Raw genomic sequence first — 22,139 nt, forward strand, 5'->3', positions numbered from 1 at the left:
GTGTGGAAAAAATAGTATTCAATGAGTGCCGAAGGTAAACGGTACAAGTTATTGCCAACAGTATATCAAGTAGCCTAAGTTTTGTATTCCATTAATTCATTCGCTTGAGTGCAAGAAATATTGATCCGTTTAATCACAACTTTGTCGTTGGTGTGGGTGTTTCATTAATAGCTTCCAATTACCGTATTTACTTGGATTATGCATACAATGTCTAAGCTAGACATAAGTAACTCGCTCAACTCATCATTGCTGTTCTTTTGTCCGATACTTGAAAAAATCAATGTGATTTTACTTTATAACCAAACCCAAATGCTGCTTTAGAAACATGTATAAGCGCTAAGCATTAAATTACAACTAGGCATTGATTCTCAGATCGATCATTCACAAAAACGTCAAATTCCTTCAACTACAAATCAGTAACCTCATGTCTACAGCTACAGTTGTGTTTATCATTAGACTTATACGTTTTGTGTTTCTTTTAACTTTAGCAATACAAACTGAATACAAACTGAAATTATAAATTAATATTTTTGGTTTGATAGAATAAGCAATGTTCGTAGTTACGTCATTTTGATGTCAATTGCGGTTAAATGTAATTCATATCACGTTGAAACACAGTTCCTTTGCTATATATACAAGTTTAAATCCCAATCGGCTGTTGCAACAACTCTTTTTGGGGATAACGCAATAAGTTTACTTCACACGGTAATGACATAATGAAATTCCATATAGATTTTTTATTATGGAAAAATATGATTACAAGGTAACACAACGAAATGTTACAACACTCGTCAATGTCGCCAGTATTGAGAAATATATTTGTTACATCATGGACCCTAAGCTTAGAGAAACACTCTCAAGGGCCTATGGTTACACTGTAGTTCATGAACAGGACGATAAGTGACGCACAAGAATAGAGGCACATCTCGATGATATCCTTTATGTAGATTGATGGAGCCAAATAATTCATATTTTGCTGCTAAACCAGAATAACGACAGAAAGTATCGTGTGGTGAGTCTACTGTATACAGTTTACTGCATCAGTTTTAGCATTCCATACATTCATAAGGTAATGATTTAATCAGTCGAGTCAGGCAGTCATTCAATCAACCAATGATAGTTCGTTCGTTCATTTAATTGTGAAATTGTCAACTGTATGTTCCTTAATAACCTGTATTTGTCATTTACACGATTTCCATCAAATTGCAGCTATAATTATGCCTTGCAATAAACTATACATATTGATGTCAATGGCACGTGATTTATAATAAACATTTTAAAGTTCTTTAAAAGTATGAACCCTCCCCGTTGTAGTGTTTTTTTTTCGTACAAATATCATCATATAATGTCTTGGGGAAATAACTAGGCTTGACCTACTCGACAAGATCACTCCAGTCACCACAGAACTTTATCAGGCCATTTTAATTATTTAACAACTGCAGTTTGAGCATCAACAAGATTCCAAGTTTTCAACTCGTCTTCATCATATTTCCGTTTATTACCACGAGAGGGTGCTGTTCATAGTAGAAGATTTCGACAATCGCGAAAGCATTTTGTATCGCCCAAATAACAGAGCACAGAAGTCTACGTTCATTCCGTAGCGTCGAGCGACGTCGTTCAATCAATCGGACTACCTTCAGTAAAGTGCTTCTCTACAGCATTTATTCGATTATACTCTCAGTACGTTGCAAATCTGGCATGTCACTATGCTTGCCCGTGTTTCTCTCTTGGACTGTTTTTGTTAGCATCGGTGCGCAAAGCTTAAAGCTTCCCACACTGCCAGCTTTTTTGAGTCCACCAGGGACGTACAAACAGAGCGGAAGCCACATCGATAGCGAAAACTGTGAAGTAAGCCGTTTGATACCGAAATCGGAAGTTTGACTACTAAACATAGCCGAACCGAAGGAAACAGCTTGACCTTGGATAAGAAGTATATCCTATTTCTGTAGGTTGTTTACAGTTTTGAAGAAGTTGCACAGTCGACGCCCTTTACGTCGCGAAAGTGGTATACTACAGCCATTCGCCGATATCGCGTTTGACGGGCATACTCAGGTCGACATTGCCCGAGGCTTCAATAGGTTTCTACAAAATTTCGAGACATGCAGGCAGCAGTTACACCGACGCATTATCTTTAATACAACAGAATTGATGTTGCTAAAAAAAGTTTAAGCAGAAGAAAACAAAACATTAATAATGTGTTAGCGTCACGACAATCATGATATGTTCAAACAGAAAGGGAAATTGATGTCCATTTTCCCGGTTCACGGTACGTTCATTCGATACGGAAAGCCGGTCCTTGTTTAAAAACATGTTCAGAACCATTCATTAACAGTGAGTCGTGCATCTGTCGACCGGACATTCAGTTGAAGAATTTTCCAGAGCCGTCGGCAAAGAGACTTCCCGTGCCACCAGTCTGTGCAATAGAAGTGTGGACCAAATTTAGGTTGATCAGCATGTTCAGTCGCTTGAGTCGTTTAAGGCGTTCACGGCCTGCTTTCCGGAGAAACTGCTCAACATCTGCAATACCTGATGGCTTTGCCGATACATCTTTTTGCAATGCTCCGAAAGGGTAAGGATGAGCTAGTCAGTGTGTGTGTGTATGTACCCGTCTGTTAGACTCTAATTTACGCGTGAATACTCTCTTTTCATTTAGAAATTTAGAATTCAAGTGGATGACGGCAACCTGAAAACATTTTGGCCTGTTGATTGACCTAAAAAATACTGGGCATTAGCCTAAGCATATTCATTAGTTCCGGAAGAAAAAACACAATAAATATTGCTATCAAGCAAAAACACTGCGATGGTAGCATTCGACACTGCTGTCTATACTTCGACAAGGACTCTTCACACTTCCTCTCAATTGAGCACGTCTGTTGCGAAAGGCGTTACCATGGTGATCGCTTCGCCTGGCTGCCAAGCGCCATATTTACTGCACTCTGCTGTGTCACGCTTTTCATCCATCGTTACACTTCGCTAGATAAATGTACACTTTATGGCAAAGCTGGAAAACTAAATCGCAAATTAAAAATCAGATGACGTAAAAGTGATCACAAGTACACATTGAAGGTAGAACGCGCCTCGGGGACAGATATTCGGATTCTCAAATTTTACAATTCTTTACTGATTTTACCACTTGTGGGGGCTCATTTATAGCTGCTGGAGTAGGAACAATTTTTACTGTCTTAGTTTTTCGAAAATTTAAATTCTTATTTCCCTCGCGGGGTTAACACAGCTAGGGAGGGGGGATTCTGAATTTCAAATCTTGGTAAATGTTAGCTAGTACCAAACTTTGCACGGAGACCTCTGATTAATATTCTCGATTTGGTAAGAGAATGGTTGAAAGCTTCATTGAGGAAAGTTTTAGCAAAAATTTTAACTCTTTCACTTTCGAGCCAGTGATACGGGTATTTTTAAACAGTCAGACAGAGGGGCGAGTTACGAAGGGGAAGGATGCGAGTACGTACAATGTAAACTGCACATGAACCTATTTGGCACCTGTTTTCAGCATTCTGTATATCCACACACAATATCCAGCACATCCATCGCGTCATATATTCCAACTTTAATTTCCGGTTTTAGGAACATCGTATACGTTAAAGTAATCAATCGAACGTGACAATAAAATTCAGCATATTGCTTTGGAAGATTCGTGTGCATGACTGCAACTGAACTGTTCATTTACTGGTTTCACATTATTAATATTTCCCTGATATTTCCAAGGCTAGAGAGTAGATATAAACGGAAAGATCGCCTACACGATTACAATCATACTTGCTGTCGAAACTGAAATTCGACCAATCATCAGGTGATTGATTAAAGAGGGCTTGTGTGGCATCGTTGAAGTATCGTCGCAGTTCACCAAATGCGTCGTCTAAACGATTAATTGATCCGTGTCGCTCTGACTGACACCACGTAGATTTTATGCTGTGTTGAGGCCAAATGGAGTGGACTAATGATGTAATATGCGAGAAATGTTTTAAGTCGACCATTGAAAAATTAGAGCTTCAAGTACAATGGCAGACGACGTTTAGCGATTAAATTGACAGAGTCTTACTCTTGCTATCTTAGACTTTGTCTCTCGGTACGAGAAGGAAGGGAGAAACACGCACACGTTTATGGTATTCCGAGTTTCTGCAATTCTAGCTTGCAATGTTATAGTGCCTAATGCAAACATCTTCAAACTGTTCAATGTCATGAACACAGTTCACAGTCTCTGTTCATATCAAATATTGCACGTTTGTCATTTAGATATAAATGGTGTGCAGTGCTTATAGTCATGACGTTTTGCAAGAGACGATATTTTTTAATTTTCATGACAGGTTTAGTTAATAAGGTGTGTGGTGGGTTTTTAAGATACGCAATGTAAACATAATATAATCCGAACTGCGGCTATCTAAATGAAGTAATCCCCTTAAGTAAGCTGATAATGAAGACGGAAATATGTTGACCGACAGGAAATATAAATACTATTGATACCCATACATGTCGTGACGTCCTGCTGGTAATTTCCATAACAATTGCTAAATAAAATATTCAAGCGCATTTTAAAATATGTTTATCAATATCGCCACAATCACCACCGTTGTCGTCATCATCATTATCATCATGACCGCCATCAAAATATTCTGTCATTCGAATACCGTATCTCAAAATGACGAATATAGAAATAGCGTTGACATAACATTTTCAAGCCGAAATGTCACTGCTTGGGTTTTGTCTGCCATCATCTAAAAACTTTCAAAATTTTGCTTTGCTTGCATGTTATATCGGCACAGAGAGCTTGAGCTCAAACACTTGACAGACAGCCATCTTTATATCGGCAACAAGTGCTTGCGGTCAACGCTTCACAGCCGACATATTCTTGCTGTAGATGATATCCTGGATGAACATGCAGATGTGTAATCACTGTGGGCAAAATGGCCTCTATATTGTTCACTCAAAGTGTGACAATTTTTTGCCGCACATACGCTGAATGAGCGTAAAGAGAGCCAAATCAAGCTTCCGCGTAACGTTGAAAACTTCGCCGAATTTCCTAGCCGCACAGCTAAATATTCAGGAAAGAGATGCAGATTCCATTTCCTCATATGTTCCTCTGTCCATTATGATATTTCGGCAATAATTTCATGAAGGAATTCTTAAAATACCGAAGCGAAAATACTCTATGTAAAAATAGGCGAAAACACTGCCAACAGCACAAACGATCGTAAACTCGTCATTTCAGAAAAATAAGAGGGAAATTCAAAAATCGAAAACCATAGAGTTTTAGTGAACCTTCATGAGATGCTTAATCTCAAATGTTGTAAGAAATAACAGCGAAATGAAAAAGTTGGTCCGGCGGGTTTTTTAGATGCATTTTTCATTTTACGATGTGCCGAATAATCTCGATTCCCATAGAAAACAATGGCGTTTATGTGCGTCCGATCGACCGAACACATTGCAAACTTCTCGCCGGTTCAAATTTTTCAATTCTGAACCAATGATAATGAAAATTGGTACAATAATCCTCTGACTAATAAGCAAAAATCGTATCGTTTTAGATTTTGAATTTCTTCGTTAAATTTTTTTATTGCCATTCTATTTATTCTGATCACGGAAATATACTGTTGCCGTCAACAATATGGCGATCTGACGGCGTTTACATGTGCAGAACAAGGGTCTGAAATTGACGCAAAATAATCAGCAAGTGTCTCCTAATTGTACAGATCAAATACCTGTCAGGTTGTTGTCTTTTATACAAAATTTGGTGAATATGAACCATGAATATCGCAGTAAATTGGTAAAAATAACACGAAACGAAAGCGAACTGGTGTAGAGTCTCCACTGTGAACGTGTAGTGAACGTTATCGATCGATATTCTTTTGTTGCGAATTGTTACAATGTCGTGTTGCATACCCGCGGATCGCATGGCGCCAAACTTGTCCAAAGAGCGCCAAAATATGCTGAGACATAAAAGTATCACCAAAACTAAACAAATTGTCTTCGATTCAATTTGAGTGGAAGAAAACAACCGATACGTTGATTTTATGGTACATAAGTCAATATATACGGGCTGTCATGGAAAAATTCATGGCGTAACCTGAAAATACGAGCGACAGGCGAGCAAATTTCGATCGATATTCTATTGAAATGAAATTGATACAATGTTCGCTGTCGTCACTAGCAACCAGCCAAAAGCGTTGTCCGGCGGGGGCGCTGTACCCCGCTGTACTGAACAATTTAGGGCTCTTTTTGCCCATAGTGATTATCCACAAATGCCTAAGTTCTTCCCTTGGTGAATGTCGATAGGTATCAGTGGAGTTCACTGCGCGTAATTAGGGTTTATACGTTTTAACTGTGTCACAAACGCCATGTTTGACTTTGATGTTCTTCAATTAACTGGTGTAAATTTAGAGAACCTAAATGTGATGAATCACCTAAGGCTGCGCCAACAAATACTGGATGGGGTGGGGGCGGCTGGAGGAATCGCGATTGAATCTTAATTTTTGTTGTAGACCCCCCTCATGACACCCTCAAAAAACATTTCAAATCTCCCCCCTCCATATCATCTCAATGTTCACATCCCCCACTATGATATGACCAAATATTTAATAAGCCATTGGATGATATAACGATGTTATTCATTCACATTTTATCTAATTACCTAGCAAACTGTGGAATTTAACAATGTAAAAAATATGGAACCAAAATATTTTCAGACCCAACCCTATAGGCAGTGCAAACCGTTCAAATCCTCTCTACTACCCCAGGAACTTTCAAATACCCCTTGAATTCCTCCCGCCCCCTCCCTCCTCAAGTATTCTGGAATGCAGCCAAATGATGCGAAGCAATGAGTCCTGCATGGAACTAAGCTATAAAGTAAATGTCGCTTAGGTCAGCAGTTGCGTCTATTTTATCGAGACTTTTTATGTCCGCCGAACACCCACACTGACGATATACTTTCAAGGAAACTAAATCTACTGGCGTATACGGTGCTTCCTTTAATTTTTGTCTTCATGAAGATAACAACGTGATCGATGTGTCATATTCAACATTATTCTCATGTCTTTTACGCTGATTCAATCGTATACAGTGGGCGCTTTAACTCCACCAGTTGACCCCAACATTTTGTTTGCATTTTTAAAAACAAAGTGTGAATTTACTAGATGGAGGGACTGTGATTTAGCCGATTTCATCGCCAGCAAAAGTACAAAATCTGAAAATTCATCGACTAATCTTACCTATTTGATGTAGGCGTGTCACAGAAAACACTCCTTGTATTTTGGGTTAAGCAGAATTAGCAGAATTGTGTAGTTCTAAATCCGTAAACCAGATACGGAGTAAAGGACGAACTGTTGGAGGATGGTAGTGCGAGACTCTAGCATCATATATTATTGTGACCTTTAGCAATGAACTGTAGGCAAAAAAAATAAATTGTGCTGTTCCGATAAAATGGTTTTCAAAAATATTGTAGGTAGGTCGGCAGGAATTTTTTTTTCAAAAATATTTTTATTTTCAAATGTGCATTTTTCAGGGGTTCAGGGCGGTCAAACACTGGCCACAACATTTCCAGAAAAAAGTATCATACATAAAAGGAAAAAAAACATAAAAGACATCCTCGTTCAAGCAAAAATCAAATGGCAAGTAAAGAACACGTGATTTTTACGGTTTTTTCTTTCATTTTTTACTTCCGTGTATACGTAGCTCTAAAAAGTTTAGGGTCGGCAGGTAAAAAATAGGGTTATCGGAACAGCACAATGTTTTTTGTTCGACCTTACCCATCGCTTCATGGGTAATCAGTAGTGGGTATCTCGTCATGTAGGCTAATTTGGGTTTCACATGTTGAATGATGAATTGAATTTAAAAACAAGCAAAAAAGTTGATTTTTGTATATTCAGCCATTGTCGCGATAGTCTTGATACTAAATATTATGAATACAGGCTTACACGTGTTATTCGGCTGTAGCTACACGTTAGCTAGTGGTTAACACAGAATAGAAAGATTTAATAGAGTGTGACCTATAACTGGCAGCATGCATAGCAAATAGCCGACTTGTGAACATCAACCCCTCAGACGATGTCTACTCACGATCTTCAAACTTTTTAACGTGTAACAGATATAATTTTTCTCTCTAGCTTTCAAAGCTCGGTCAGAATTGCATGTGAACGTTACATCGGATCGCAATCTAGAGTTCATCTCGACAGTAACGAGTGCATAAATTAGGAAATTAAAACATTTAGAATGTTCTTGGCAGTAAGTCTCAGAGGAAGTTTCCTTCGTTGACCAAATTAGAGAATATACTTGCAGTAAGATTACTATTGAAAATGGAATGGCAGATCGGCAACTATTTTACATTTTGATATTTTTACTAAAATTTTCATTTGGCAAATTTTCTTTTCACGTGGAAATACTTAGTTATATGGATATAGTATACGGATAACGTTTCACTACAAATACACCCCACTGCCTCGCTTTCCATTGAGACCGGGTATTCAGAAATCCTTCTGAGCTGAGTACACTTGCAGAAAAAACGATTCTTTGAGTATTGTGTCAGAGCTAATGGTGTAATAAAACTGTGATAAAAACGGTAATATATTAAACAAAAGATAGTTCGCAGTCATTTGAACTACCAACAGCACAACTAAGTAATACATGGAATCCATGGTTTTCCTCATGGGACTTGACAGTGTGCAGTTTTGAGATTACAGGAAACAGATGAAAACAGTGTTGGCATCAATCAGTTAACTGACATTTACGAAAGGTGGAATAGATTTAATCTGAAATTAGAGCATCGCCTGCAGGCAGTGGAGGCGATGGGGTGAATTCGATTTTCATTGAAGAGCGGTTGCAAACAGACGACAGAAAAAGAACAGCCTGATATATTGAAAACTGCGCAATCATCTTATTCATCTAGAATCCTTATTCCTCAAGAACATTGTTCTCCAAGGTCCCCAAACGTAAATTGCTGGCCAGTACTGAATAATTGAACGTCTGATTTTGTGCATCTACTAACTTCATCTCAGAGATCTTTGTTTTTTGATGCGAATTTGTCACGAGCCTTTCATTTACCGCTCATCATAAATAATAATTGTTCATGCCTTGTATGAAACCGGTTTTAAATTTTAATGCCTCGTCTGTCTCATGTCTTCCTGTTCTGGTGAAAAATAAATCAACAGCCATTTTTCTTACTTTCAAAAACATAAACTGTGTAATATTTGTTAACGATATTGAATTTGTGTCAGTTTGTGATAAAACCGCAAATCCGATTTCGTTAGTACAGTAGTACTGCGTGATGATTATGTGTATTGATAGTGACTCCGTCTTAAATAACTGTCCTTCTGTTTTCTCAACAGGTCTTTCAAGCATCTTGTATGGCAACTAAAGTAAGTTGTTCATTCCATCCCCGTTTGTCTACGTGCCATGCTGTCTACGGCATCTCTAATTTTTCTAGTTTTTTCGCATCATCGTAAACTACGCACTTCTTTACGGCAACAACTCTTGATCATGCTCTGGCTCCCGAGAATGGTTTCTTCGTCGCAATGTTACATGCACTCGCAGGCTGTGTTAGGCTGCGTTCACAAAAAATGGGGGGGGGGGTGGAGGAATTCAGGGGGAATTCGAAAAGTTTAGGGGTAGTAGAGGGGGGACTTAAACATTTTGCTCTGCCTGTAGGGGGGACTTGAAAATTTTTTGGTTCCCTTTTATGTTTTACATTTTCCAATTCAAAGTTCTTGTAGGTAATTCAATGAAAATAAATACCATTTTTATGTCATCAAATTGTTGTAATGTTAGTAATCATTTAACAAAATCTAGAACCATTTTGTCACATTTCATGACTTTTTATCTCGAAAAAATCTAAACGTGTGTGATTTGTCGTAAAAAAACAAACGAGCCTAGTAACAGGGTAGAAGCTGCAACTGTTGATGATTTTTGCAATATTTCTATGTAATATATCAACTACAGTTTCTTGCTGTCTCCCTACAGCATAATCAAACACACAATATTAGTTTGTCGACAAAGCCTGTATATATAAATATGTATTAGATGATAATTTAATCAGTGACAGTCAGTTGTCAGTGATACAAATGCATGGTACACATACACAGGCTGTGATAGCAAGCTGAATACTGGACAGTTCAACATGCTGTAGGGAGTAGAACAAGAACGCAGTTGTATAAACTGAACAAAAATATTGTCAAAATTATCAAAGTTAATACAGCTACTGCCTACGGGCAGTGTCACTATCAGATACTGCCCTGCTACTGCAGTGTCACTGTCACTGCATACCTGAGCAGTGATAGAGATAGCTCTGACTCTGATGTAGAGATAGCTCTGACTCTGATGTACATGGTAGTTGAAGGAGAGTTTGGGTCAAATGACGCTCATGACAGTGAAACATACTTGTACACAAGATTAGGCCAGAGAGCAACACATGGAAGACCAGGAGACTTTCTGGCATATGAGAATAGTATTAAAGAAAAAAGATGGGGTCACCATGTTCAATTTTCTAAATTTTCATATTCACGTCATAAAATAATACAAAAGTAAAACTTTGAACAGTAAAGACTAGATGAAAAAATATGTGACTAAATGGAATTATTTATTCTTTAACAAAATTTGCCATTATTACACCCAAAATTTCAGAGATTAAAACATTTATTTGATGGAATATTTTAATCTTCCAATATTGTCAGTTTTGAGTAGCATCTAATTCATATATGTCTTGTACTTTTGAAACAAATTTTTGATGGGTCACTGTGCTCAGTTTTTTTACAATATGGCAATTAGCCAGAATTCACAATTTGCATACTCTCTCATGATCGTCATTTTGTGTGCTCTTTGGCAGGAGCAATTAACCTGGCCAGATTTGGATTATCTCAAGTTGGCTTAGACTGATAAATCCAAAAAGTTCACTGATGCGTTTATCAATTTAAGAACTTGCCTTAGAAATATGACTTTACAAAGTACTAATAACAGGTAATGTTGAACATCTGCGAGCAGAATGGTGCAATACGTGTTTATTTTATCTGCGCGCACATCCTTTGCAAATATGCGTGCTTGTGATAGTTGGGGGGGGGATTGAAAAATGTTGATCATATAGAGGGGGCATTTGAAAATTTTTTAGGGTATTGAGGGGGGATCTGAAAAAAATTAAGATTTCAATCGCGATTCCTCCAGCACGCCCCCCCATCGTTATTTGTGAACGCAGCCTTATCCATATTGTAGACTATGAACTATACACATGACTCAGTCTCTATCTCCAGTCTTCTGTCAAGACGTTTGCTTCAAACGCCATATAGAGTGTATCGTCTAGAAACAAAAAGCGAGACAACAGTGTTTAAAACTGTCATAAAGATGGAATTATTATTCTTTCCCTGGTAGTCCACTTGGGCTACTATTTTCTGAAGTTGGTAGCCCAGTGACAATGGTTGGTAGCCCATGCATATTTTAGTTCAGGGATATATTTTTTCGTTAACCAGACAAGAAAAAGCTATTTTTCAGATTCTGCCCATAAAGTGAATTTTCTAGTCATTTGATGTGAATATTGCACACCTTTAGTACCCAAGGAAACAGGTATAATGGGCGTTAGTGACCTATTGACAAGCGGTTTCACTGTCAGAGTTGTATGCAAATTTTGATAGTCGTCATGACAACGATACGACCTTCTCAGCACTTAGACATACTGTAGCAGGGTTACAAAACAGACCATGGACTTTCTGTAGAGAGGAGGCATTAAATTATTTCTGTGTAATTGTGATTGATATATTATGATCAAAATGCATATATATATATAATATATATATATATATAATATATATATATATATAGTTTTTGAAGACACTTACAATCCTAAGAGTCGTTGAACGTTTCTCACGTGATTCAAATGAGTTTCAGGTAACTAATAAATAAGAAAATTGGCTACAATGACCAACAAGCTTTGTTTTAAATTGTGGCTTGAGATCGATCGGAGCGCTATGAAGTACATACACTGTGATAACAATGCCGAGTAATTCACATAGTTTTTGTGTGTGTGTGTGGGGGGGGGGGTGCTGACATTGGTGTTATAGAACAATTGAATAAACTTTAAAGGTGATTAGAATGATTGCAATCAAGGCAAGGGAGGTATTGCGTGAAGAATAAAGACAACATGGTACCACATAGCCGTGCATAGATTCATGTAAACTACTAGCCTATTGCCGTTGCTAAACAACGGCCATGGAAACCATCGATCAATGATGTTATAATTTGATAGGCTTCCGTATTTAATTTTGACATCCACACTTGCACTTTAGCCTCTGTGGGGCCGTGTAACAACATGCGTTAATCTAGGGAAAAATAAGCTGAAGCTTTGTGAACAAATGTTCAACTTGTCGTTCTTTCTAACATTCTGCATATTTATGCCAAAGAAGCTATTTTTCTGGATCAGTCTATATGTTGGAACATGGTGGTCTAGAGCTCGGATTACATAATATGTACTTCGGAGTATTTTACTTAAAATGTTTTTCATGATAAATAAGATACATGATTAAGTGGTGGAAGAAGTCCCTTTCTTGAACCATTAAGAGGAATGTGATATGAGTCTTTTCTCAAATTGGTAATTCTTTATGACTATTTTGACAATAGTCTCTGTGAAACCACATTCAGAAATTACCTGCAGAGGCGTACCCCGTTTCTCCTGCTTTTTGGAAGGAACACTTTTTTGAAATTTAAGGAGATTTGTTTCAAGAAGGAAAAAGGTACTTTTACTCAAAAAAGCAGCTGCTGATTAAGCTCTTTCGATGTGATGCAGAGTAAGGTTCATTCTCATCCCTGCTTATACTTTCACAGATACAAAATTGCCTGAAACTCCTTTAAATCGAGAAAATCTGCTTATGCAGATGGTACCTCAACTGAAGTATTGAAATTCAAGGATAATGTCAGGATCGAATTGAATACTATCCACCACATGACTACTTAATCAACGCCATTACTAATCCGTCGATTGCATGCCTTTTAGGCATAATTCCTATTTTCACATCTACGTTTGAAGTCCGCCAAACTATTGAGGTATTTCCAGGAAAAAATCTTGCAAAAGATCCATGACATCGCAAACTTTTTAAATTAAAAAAGGATCTTTGAATATTCCAGGTTTGCAACAAGAGTATGACTGCAGGTAATGTACTCTATCCCATAATATGCTCTTAACAACTACATTAGAAAGTAATACACTCTCGGCCATGAGAATATTTGGATGTTAAATCGCTTTAGATACTGCAAAAGCCTGAATTACTAATTTGACATGAAAACCAAAATTATGTTGTTGTATTTTTCAATATATTCTGATTAAACTAATAATAGTTTGTGTAAGAATTACAGAAAAACGTCTCTTGGATATTTTAAATGAACTTTCAAAATGTTGGCTCAATTAGTGACTGCGATATCAAGCCGGGTTAAAATTGAAGGATTTGCAGGTTAGTATTCTGTTAACTTCGGAAAAGTTAGTGCACAATATAATATGCATTTCTCTGTCAGAGTTGCATCGGACAATTTAATCCTTTGATCACTGTCGAACCGTGTATGACCAAAGGCTGTCAAATATCAGTGGAATTCAGATAACTATTTTCTAAACGGTGTTTAGCATTCTTTTCTGTAGATTCTACTCGGCGTTGTTCAAAAACTACTTCCCCAGAAAGGTATCGTCTGTGGAGTATCTAGCCACGGGCAGCCAATTTATTACATTCACTGCCGTAAACCGGTTATAACGGTTTTGTTCTACTACACTTTCTACAGAACTTTGCCGAACGGTGTTAATTTTTAGTGTACTCACAATAGAGCCCTATTGGTAAATATCAAGTAAAATCTCTATAGTCAGCTAGCGTTATTTGAGCATTGGCCTAGTAAGCAGACTAGATTGCCAAAAGCCTAAGGAAACTTCGATAAAATCTCTAGCGTCCTCACAACATGGGTGAATGCGTACAGAACAGTGACTGGAGGCTAAATAGCATCTACAAAATCTAAACTCAAGAATATGTCTAAACGCTGAACTAATTTAATTCAATTTTGGTTCGGAAATTACATTTTGGACATTTAATATTGTTCAGGTTAAACTTTCGTTTTTTATTCTGTAAAGAGAGCTAGCGAGGGATAAAGTCAGCGTGCAATTCCATAAATGTTGCGATTTTCATTTTTAGAGTAAGATTATGAACCTTATTGTGTTGTGAACATAAGAAATGACGAAATGTTTGTTTTCGGGTTTTAAGCATACTTCTACGTATGACAGATTGCTCTTCAGAGCTTGACAATTTTTGGGAGTTTCTGTGCATGTTCTGTTTTTAAAATATGTTGTTTCTTTTATAGTAGGCCTACTATTTAAGTAGTCTGAGTATGAGGGCAACGTTTCCGGTCCATCAGTTCTTAGGCCTACTTCTGACTGTGAATCATGATATCGCATGTGTTTTCATTCTCTCCAAAAGTTTATTGTTAACATTATATGACGTTGTCAGTTGACGAAAATGTTACCTCGTCTACCAGCCATTTTTCAGGCACACTTGCAAAATGGCACGCTGGTACTCAGTGTTTCCGTTCGAGCAAACGTGTCTGAGTTCTTACATTTCTTCGTTAGAGGCCGTCCGCCGTGTACCTAACAACTAGCGAGTGAGAGGTTGCTGAAAAGTACGGAAGAAGTAAAATATAACCAACCAACTAACTAACTTACTAAATTTATTTATTTATTTATGATGGACCAACAGGTTGTCTCAATTACAGGTTCATTTCATAAAGGACAGGGAAAATAAAAATGACAAAGAAAAACAAGAAAAGAAAAAGTAACCACGAAACACGGACAATCAAAACAAAATATAGACTAAGGCAAGAAACAAGAAAAAAAAAACAGATCACACAATATATAAATCAATCATTAGCCGATATAAATTGCGTCTAAAATTATAAAATTACCAAAAATGTCTAAATTTTGTTCATTAAAAACAGTATCAAAAAGTTTTGGCTCTGTGATATAAAGAAGAAATGTTTAAAATATTCGCACGATAAAGTGCGGGTCTAAAAAGTAGTGTACGACGCAGAGCTAAATAAATAAATGTTCTTTCTTGTCGATATCTTGTCGCCAAAAGACGACAATGAGTTCAATGCATTTCGAAATTACCCTATGGTTCGCTGTTTAGAGTTGCCACCGACGGAAGGTCAGTATTACGTCACAACACTTTCTTCTCTGCACTTTGAACCCGGAAATAAAACCCCAAGAAAACATAAATATTTCCTGCTCCAATGGTGGTAACTTCAAATCGCCAAATCCAAGTGGTCGTGAAAGTTTGTAACGGTAATTTCACTTCGTATTTTGTAATATTTCGCGTAGCTAAAGTCTTAACAACATGTAGGCCCTAAAGCGTTCTAACTGAGTAACTCCTTGACTTTTTCCAGCCTTGGACTGAGGGTAAGACGTAGTGGATCATGGAGCGAACAGTCGCTTGTGGTTCGATTACGGCGAAGGCCGCCGTACAGGGTGCATGTTAGCTGCGTATCCGTAGCCCTACCACTCCCTTTGCTGGTTGTGTTGGGGGAGTACAACACAACCAGGAAAGGGAGTGGTAGGGCTACGGATCCGCAGCAAGCGTACAGCTAGGTGCATGTATATCAGTTTATGCATGCCTTTATCGAATCACAAGCGACGTTGGAGCGGACTTGCAGTGTCTATGATCCTGAACTTCTCGCTTCTACCTCCATGTTCTACCTTCTGCACGACAGTTTCAGTCGCGCGCGTATATAACCCTGCGTACGATGCTGCGTGTTCCCGGCGTCAGTCAGGAACATGACACAGCATCGTACGCAGGGCTAAGTGTACAACTAGTAGTAGTGTGTATTAGTTAAACTTTCACATTTATCCATTTGCAAATCTCGCTGTTTATTTCTCTCTCAAGGAACTTGCAATGAAACAACCTAGTACCTAGCGAAAGTTGAACTGGTGTTGATATCTCCTGAAGCCAATGTACACTGGTTATGGTCTAGTCTGAATGCTTGTATGAGCATAGCAACAGCCTGCAGCCCCACACACATAGCCACCCACATCCTTATGTAGAATCCTAGCCCTGCGTACCGTGCTGTGTGTTCCCAGCATTATACGGCCTCCGACCATAGGCCGTATAATGCCGGGAACACACAGCACGGTATGCAGGGCTAGTAGAATCCATACAAACATATGGTATTTAAAAAAAATTACATGTGCAGTTTAATTTCAGAAATTTATGTCAAAGTCTTCCTTTGTCGTGATCTTTTCAGTCCAGAAAAAGTTTTTCAGAGGGAATAATAGAGACTAAATTTAGTTTGTCAACTAAATTTAGAATGTCTAGGCCGTCCCCCTGGTGACTTCATTTCCTTGAATTGAAAGGAAATTGAGTGACAGGAAGTGAATTCTTTTTCCATAATCGTAGAAACTCAGTATTTCCATTAAATCATTATTCAGTACAAAAGATATTTTAATGGTTTTCATTGGCAAGAAAAGACTGTCTTTTATACTCAATAGTGAATCCATAGACAGTCACAATAGATTGTAAATGAGTGCAGTATTTAAAGTTGTGGAAAATTGGGTAGATGAGGAAATGGCTTGATGAATGGCTGACTTTTCAGCACCTTTGCCATTCATTACATTGTTTGCATCATCCAAAGAAAAATATAATCCGCCTCATTCAATATTGAGAGAAAATGCAGCTATTTTCATTGGATTTTTATCAGCTGTTCTTTATCATATCATTATCAATCATGATATCTGTGCAGTGTCCATGGCAACCCTTGTGAGTATGAAAGAGGCAAGTTTCATTCAATTTCAGGAACAAAAAGGAGACAAAATATTTTGTACAAGACAGAATTTCCATAACAAAAAAGGGGCACCACAGAATGCGGCACTATAATAATTGAAGAATAGTAAACGCAGACTTGTAACTTGAACTTGAAGGGTTTTAAAGAAAGGGCCTCTAGCTATGTATACTGTACAACACTTTGAATGAGCTGCATGATTTTAAGTGAAATGAGAATTTGAATTGAATTAAAGGTTCTTAATTTAGTTTACAAGATACTGTGGCACTTCTTAATGTAGGGATTCCCAAAATGTTTGAATCCACTGCATATTAAATTGGGGAACCCTTGACCCTAGCTAAATTAGCTAAAAAGACATGCCAGCTGAAAACCCTTACCGAAATTATTTCTACTGCAAATTTGCCGTAAGTTTGCTGCAAATATGCAGCAAGTATATAGCTTGCAGGAAGGAGTTGCAGAAGTTTGCAGGTAGATGTGACCCTCCTGCAAACCCTTAAGTCACTTTGCAGCAAATTTGCGGTAAACGACTAAGTTGCTGCAATTTGCGGCAAACCAGATTATTGCTGCAAATATGCAGCAACACATGATTGACATATTTCCCACTATTTCATTACCAGGGAGTACACACTACACACTGAGTACTGTTGCACTTCGTGACCAGTCATGTGTAAGCAACATAAAATTGATCTTTCATTTATATTTTATGTTCCTTTATTTCATAACAGACAATCCACTTTTTAAATTATAATAACTGGTAATGCTAGATAATGAACAGCTTCAGTTATGCTGGTGAAAGCATTGCATGGATATAGAGTGCATCTATAGTATATACTGTAGTGACATGATGTAATAAAAGTGCCCTTTGACAATCTGGTTGGGTAAATTATGGTTGGATCGAAAACTGAAATTTTAGGGAAACAAATTTTTGAAACAGGGACTTGTCTGTCTTGCAAGTTACACCCTGTATTTTCTGCGAATGATACCAAAATGCAAACAGTTTCGAACGAAATGTGCGTTTGATGATGGTCTGTAAGGACACGTCGTAGACTTTTGTTACTGCAAATCTGTACAGTAATGTTTCCGCTACTACCTCCAAGCAGAGTAGTGGCTGTGCTCCAAGCTATTCATCCCATCAATATAGTACATGTATACGGTACGTACAATGCACTGCAGCTTACAGTCTGTCCCATCGATGCCGCTGACAAAATCTCGCCTTCTGATAACATGGGTCGAGGTAAAAGGCTTTTGTCCATGTTTTCAGCGTTAGAGTTGTATTGCCGAGCACAAATTTGAGATTTAGGATTACACTCCATCCCGAGTCGCTGTACGAAAATTCAAAGCGCCGCTTCACCAATGTCCAACACGTCCTGTGTATCAGCTGCGAGCAGCCGACATGTTTACACTCTCCGGTCACGGTTCATCAAGGTCAGTTCGCGCATTGATATTGATTCTTCGTGCTGAAAGAATTTTTACTCTCTTTTTAGTCTTTCTATGATAAAAATAACCATTTTCATTAAACTAATAAATTGAATGCTATATTAAGTATGAAATATAACGGTTTGGTGCAGATGTAGAGTCAATTCCAGCATTTAAAAACGGGACTACATTATCAATCGCGTAATGATTTATAGCTCGCACTTCCGTTATCGTCATGAGCTTGATCGGCGCGAAGTTAGATTTTAGTACCATCGGCCAGTGTCGGCTGCGTACTTGTGAGCAGGGAGTTTTCTAGTGGACAATTTCGTGATCTTTCTATGGAATCGCCAGCCAAATGATATCACATAGTTGCAAAAACGTGTATACAGTACCAGGGACAGGCGGAGTTCTAAATTTGTGAACGCGAGCGGCAGTAAAGATGCCGACTATATTTTCTGAGTACGGTATTTACACACAGCACGGTGAGACCTGCAACCGGACCGGGAATCGTCCAGCGTCTGCGAGCCGTTCAGAAATGTAAGTCAATGTACCGTTCGTTTTTACATTGATCGCTATAATTATGTTCTGTAATCGTTGTATTGCAATCTTTACCTAAAGATAAATTTTCGTTGAGTACTGATTCACACTGAATTCACTTTCGTTTCACAACAGTTACTTACAGTAAGTGCTGAGATTTTTGCAGATTGTCGCCGTCGTGTATGTAAACAACATACGGCGAGTTGTCCGCTGTCGGACATTTTAATCATTATTAATTTAATTTCGATCATGAATATTTATGCATTTTCTGCTTCAATTTTTCAACTTGATTTTGTCTCATTTTCAAATAATTATCGATTTCTTTCATGAAATTTACAATGTTTGGTCAAACGGTAAAGACTTACACTCTTCCCTGAACGATTTATATTTTTCAGAATCCATTGCTGGTACACTAAAGGGACAAGAAATTCAGAGAACAGAAAGCCAAATCGCAGCCTTTGACAGTAATGTAAATGTTACATGAAACTTCTCAAGTCAAAAGAAAATCTTGACATGATCATGACACTTATGTGGCATGAAATGAACATGGCATATAAAATAAATTGTACCACAATTGAATTTAACCTTTTTTTCTCTGTCATCTTTTTGTTTATAATAACTTTATTTGCGCTGACCATTGTTTCTCGTGAAACTGGTATTTCAGAGTTAAGTTGGATAAGTGATATTTATATATTGGCCGACTGTGGACAGCACAAGATGTGTTTTATCCAACTAAACTCTGAAATACCAGTTTCACGAGAAACAATGGTCAGCGCAAATAAAATAATTTGCTGTATGGAGTTTGCGGCAAATTTTCAGTAACATTCAAATTAATTTGCCGCAAGTTTGCTGCAAGGATTGTGCCGCAAATTTGCTGCAAAGAGTTTGCAGCAACGTTGCGGCAGGGAGTTTGCTGCATATTTGCAGCAAGTTCACAAGAAACCTAATTTGCATCTGAAAAATGAACCACCCGCATATTTGCGGCAAATAGTTTGCTGCAAATTTACTGCAAAGCTTGCGGCAAATTTGCAGTAACAGTTTGCGGAGGCCTAAAATTTCGGTAAGGGATCCGCTATGTGTGCAGTGCATCTCTTATCCTGACAAGTCAACAGTCTACATTTAGTTGTAATTCAATATTATAACACCTCACATATTATCCAGTTACTGTGATCAGTTACTGGAGCTGATGCTGATGATTGTAATGTTGATGATACCTTGCCTTAGGCTTGGGCATCATCAATATTACTGTCATAAGCACCATCCATTGTGTGGACGACAAATCGTAATCTTACCCTACGTGTCATTATTTAATTACCATTGCGGATTTTATCCTCCTGGGAAGATTTTCAAAGTATGTGGAATTATGGCCATTTACATATGAGATATTCAAAGAATACTTCCTATATAAACCAATGATTAAAAAGATTAGCAGCTCACTAAAATGCAATCTGTGGTAAAAAATTAGGCCAAAGTAAGTAAATTCTTTGTTTTGCGTCCACTCTAAATGGGAAAAGGTACGCGTCTAAGCGGCTGAAAAACACACACAAGAAAATTAACACAATGTAATTGATTGCGCAAATAAAAAATTGTAACAAAATTTTAGTTCAGAAAAGCTAAGCGGCCATGTCCTAAAATTCCTATTCAAATACACTGTGTGTGTTTTTTATGAAAACCTTAAAAACCTAAACGGGTTAGGACGCAAAACAAAGAATTTAATTACTTTGGCCTTATGGTTTGGCAATTCAGACGCACTAAATTACAATATGTATGCTATTGATATTGTTATCATAATCATTTTTCTCTGTCAAGCCCATCATTTGCTATCAAAGTTTGATTCCTATTGATCAGTCAGTATACACTTGCCAGAATATTCTTGTCACTGGCAGCAACTGCTCTTTTAGAAATTATAGCACAATTGTCCTGTTGTCAGCATGTAAATAAATACTTCCTAATGGACATGTCTTTGTAGGTGGATGAACTGTTTCATGAACAAGATGAAATTTAAAATATAGTAAAGACAGAAATTTGAGTCTTTCAATAAAAAGAGAATCACTGTATCATTTCAGACTTCAAACTTTGAGAAGTCGATCAGCTGGAAGTATGAACCAAAGCACCAACGCATCACAGCTTCCTCCAAGACCACCTCAACCATACAGACGGCAACCTCCATCCAGAGAGGGTTCAACTGATGAGCAGGTTGTTGCAGAAGCTTCCAAGGAGAAGGAAAAGGAATTGGAATTTACTTTTGTGGCAAATATTAGCTATGCCATACTTTTTTCAACTGTCATGGTAGTTTTAATTCTTCTTTTTCTAACATTTCCACACCCCAATCAGTGGCGACCATTTGACATCACTGGAGATGAGGATACTGAAGATACACTTTCAATCAAACCAGAACCGACAACTTACAGTGAAGTCGGTGGCTGGAGGCAGGCTAGCCGACAGACTCAGATTTTTCTGAACTCTTCAGTTTGCAACATTGACAGGAGATTTAGTCAAGAATTGTCTCCTGTTGAATTTGAAAGGACGTACAGACATAAACGGCCTGTTCTTGTCAGCTTCGAACATGGCTCCAAAGACTGGACAGATCCAGAGCAATGGACCAGACAGGATCTGATGCAAAAATACAGTGCATGGGAAATTGCTTCCGGAAAGTCTGACGACATAGTGCGGAATGGTGGGTCCGGCAATGAAATCAGTTCCTTTGCTGAGTACGTTAACAAAATTATGGATAATAGAGATGGGACTAATGAACCAATGTAAGTTAACAATAGCAATGTGATTAGTTACGGTTTATCATTCAGTGACATTGCGAGAAATTAACTAAATTACAGAGTAATCACGCAAAATTTGGCTCAGAAATGTTTCCGAATGCCAATAATGTATGTCCTGTCATACCTAATTGTCAAGAGATTTTGAAGAGGAAATTTGTTCTTTTTTACATCAGACTTCAATCATACTCCAGAACTGATCCTCAACAGTTCTGCACATACATGAAATGAGAAAACTTCATCTTCTCTGTACATATGACTATGTGTACATGAATTTCTGAACGTTTTTTTCAGTGCACAGTTTCATTGCATTCATCCTATTGCTGTTTGATAAAATTTCTCTGACCATAGCATTTAATGTTACACTTAATCTGATGTGAGAAGGTAAACATGTATAATAGTCAAATTCCTGAACTAATTTAGAGTAACACAGTTCGTTGACCTGTTCATTTTTAATATGGCTCACAGATCAGTTCATTTCTTGACTGTGAAGAGCACAGTATGGCTTGTCACTTTTGGATGCTAATACTGCAGTCTTTTGAAATGGCCAGGGGGGTTGTCTGCTTACGCTGTCCATTCTATTAAAATAGTACTGCCCCCCTCCTAATGAAATGAGACCATCCTCAAAATATGTTT

The 22,139-nt window shown here is 37.8% G+C and overlaps 1 protein-coding gene and 1 long non-coding RNA gene across 3 annotated transcripts in view; both read left to right on the forward strand.

The window, feature by feature from the left end:
- The first annotated feature begins 1,586 nt into the window (after positions 1-1,586).
- LOC139135926 (uncharacterized) overlaps positions 1,587-22,139 on the forward strand; it is a 50,094-nt gene continuing 29,541 nt past the window's right edge. Inside the window, exons 1-3 of one of the 2 annotated variants that reach the window (XM_070703705.1) lie at positions 1,587-2,569; positions 9,330-9,359; positions 20,799-21,491. In XM_070703705.1, the coding sequence (XP_070559806.1) occupies positions 2,454-2,569; positions 9,330-9,359; positions 20,799-21,491 (839 nt within the window). In that variant the 5' untranslated portion in view covers positions 1,587-2,453. Of the gene's footprint in view, positions 2,570-9,329; positions 9,360-15,195; positions 15,290-20,798; positions 21,492-22,139 lie in introns of those variants that run through there. The other variant, XM_070703706.1, reaches the window with a different exon arrangement.
- Positions 18,454-19,316, forward strand: LOC139135925 (uncharacterized). Its single transcript, XR_011553059.1, has 2 exons — positions 18,454-18,732; positions 19,128-19,316. It is a non-coding gene; the product is annotated as an uncharacterized lncRNA (long non-coding RNA).

Source organism: Ptychodera flava, chromosome 6 (genome assembly GCF_041260155.1).
Source record: "Ptychodera flava strain L36383 chromosome 6, AS_Pfla_20210202, whole genome shotgun sequence".
NCBI classification, from domain to species: domain Eukaryota; kingdom Metazoa; phylum Hemichordata; class Enteropneusta; family Ptychoderidae; genus Ptychodera; species Ptychodera flava.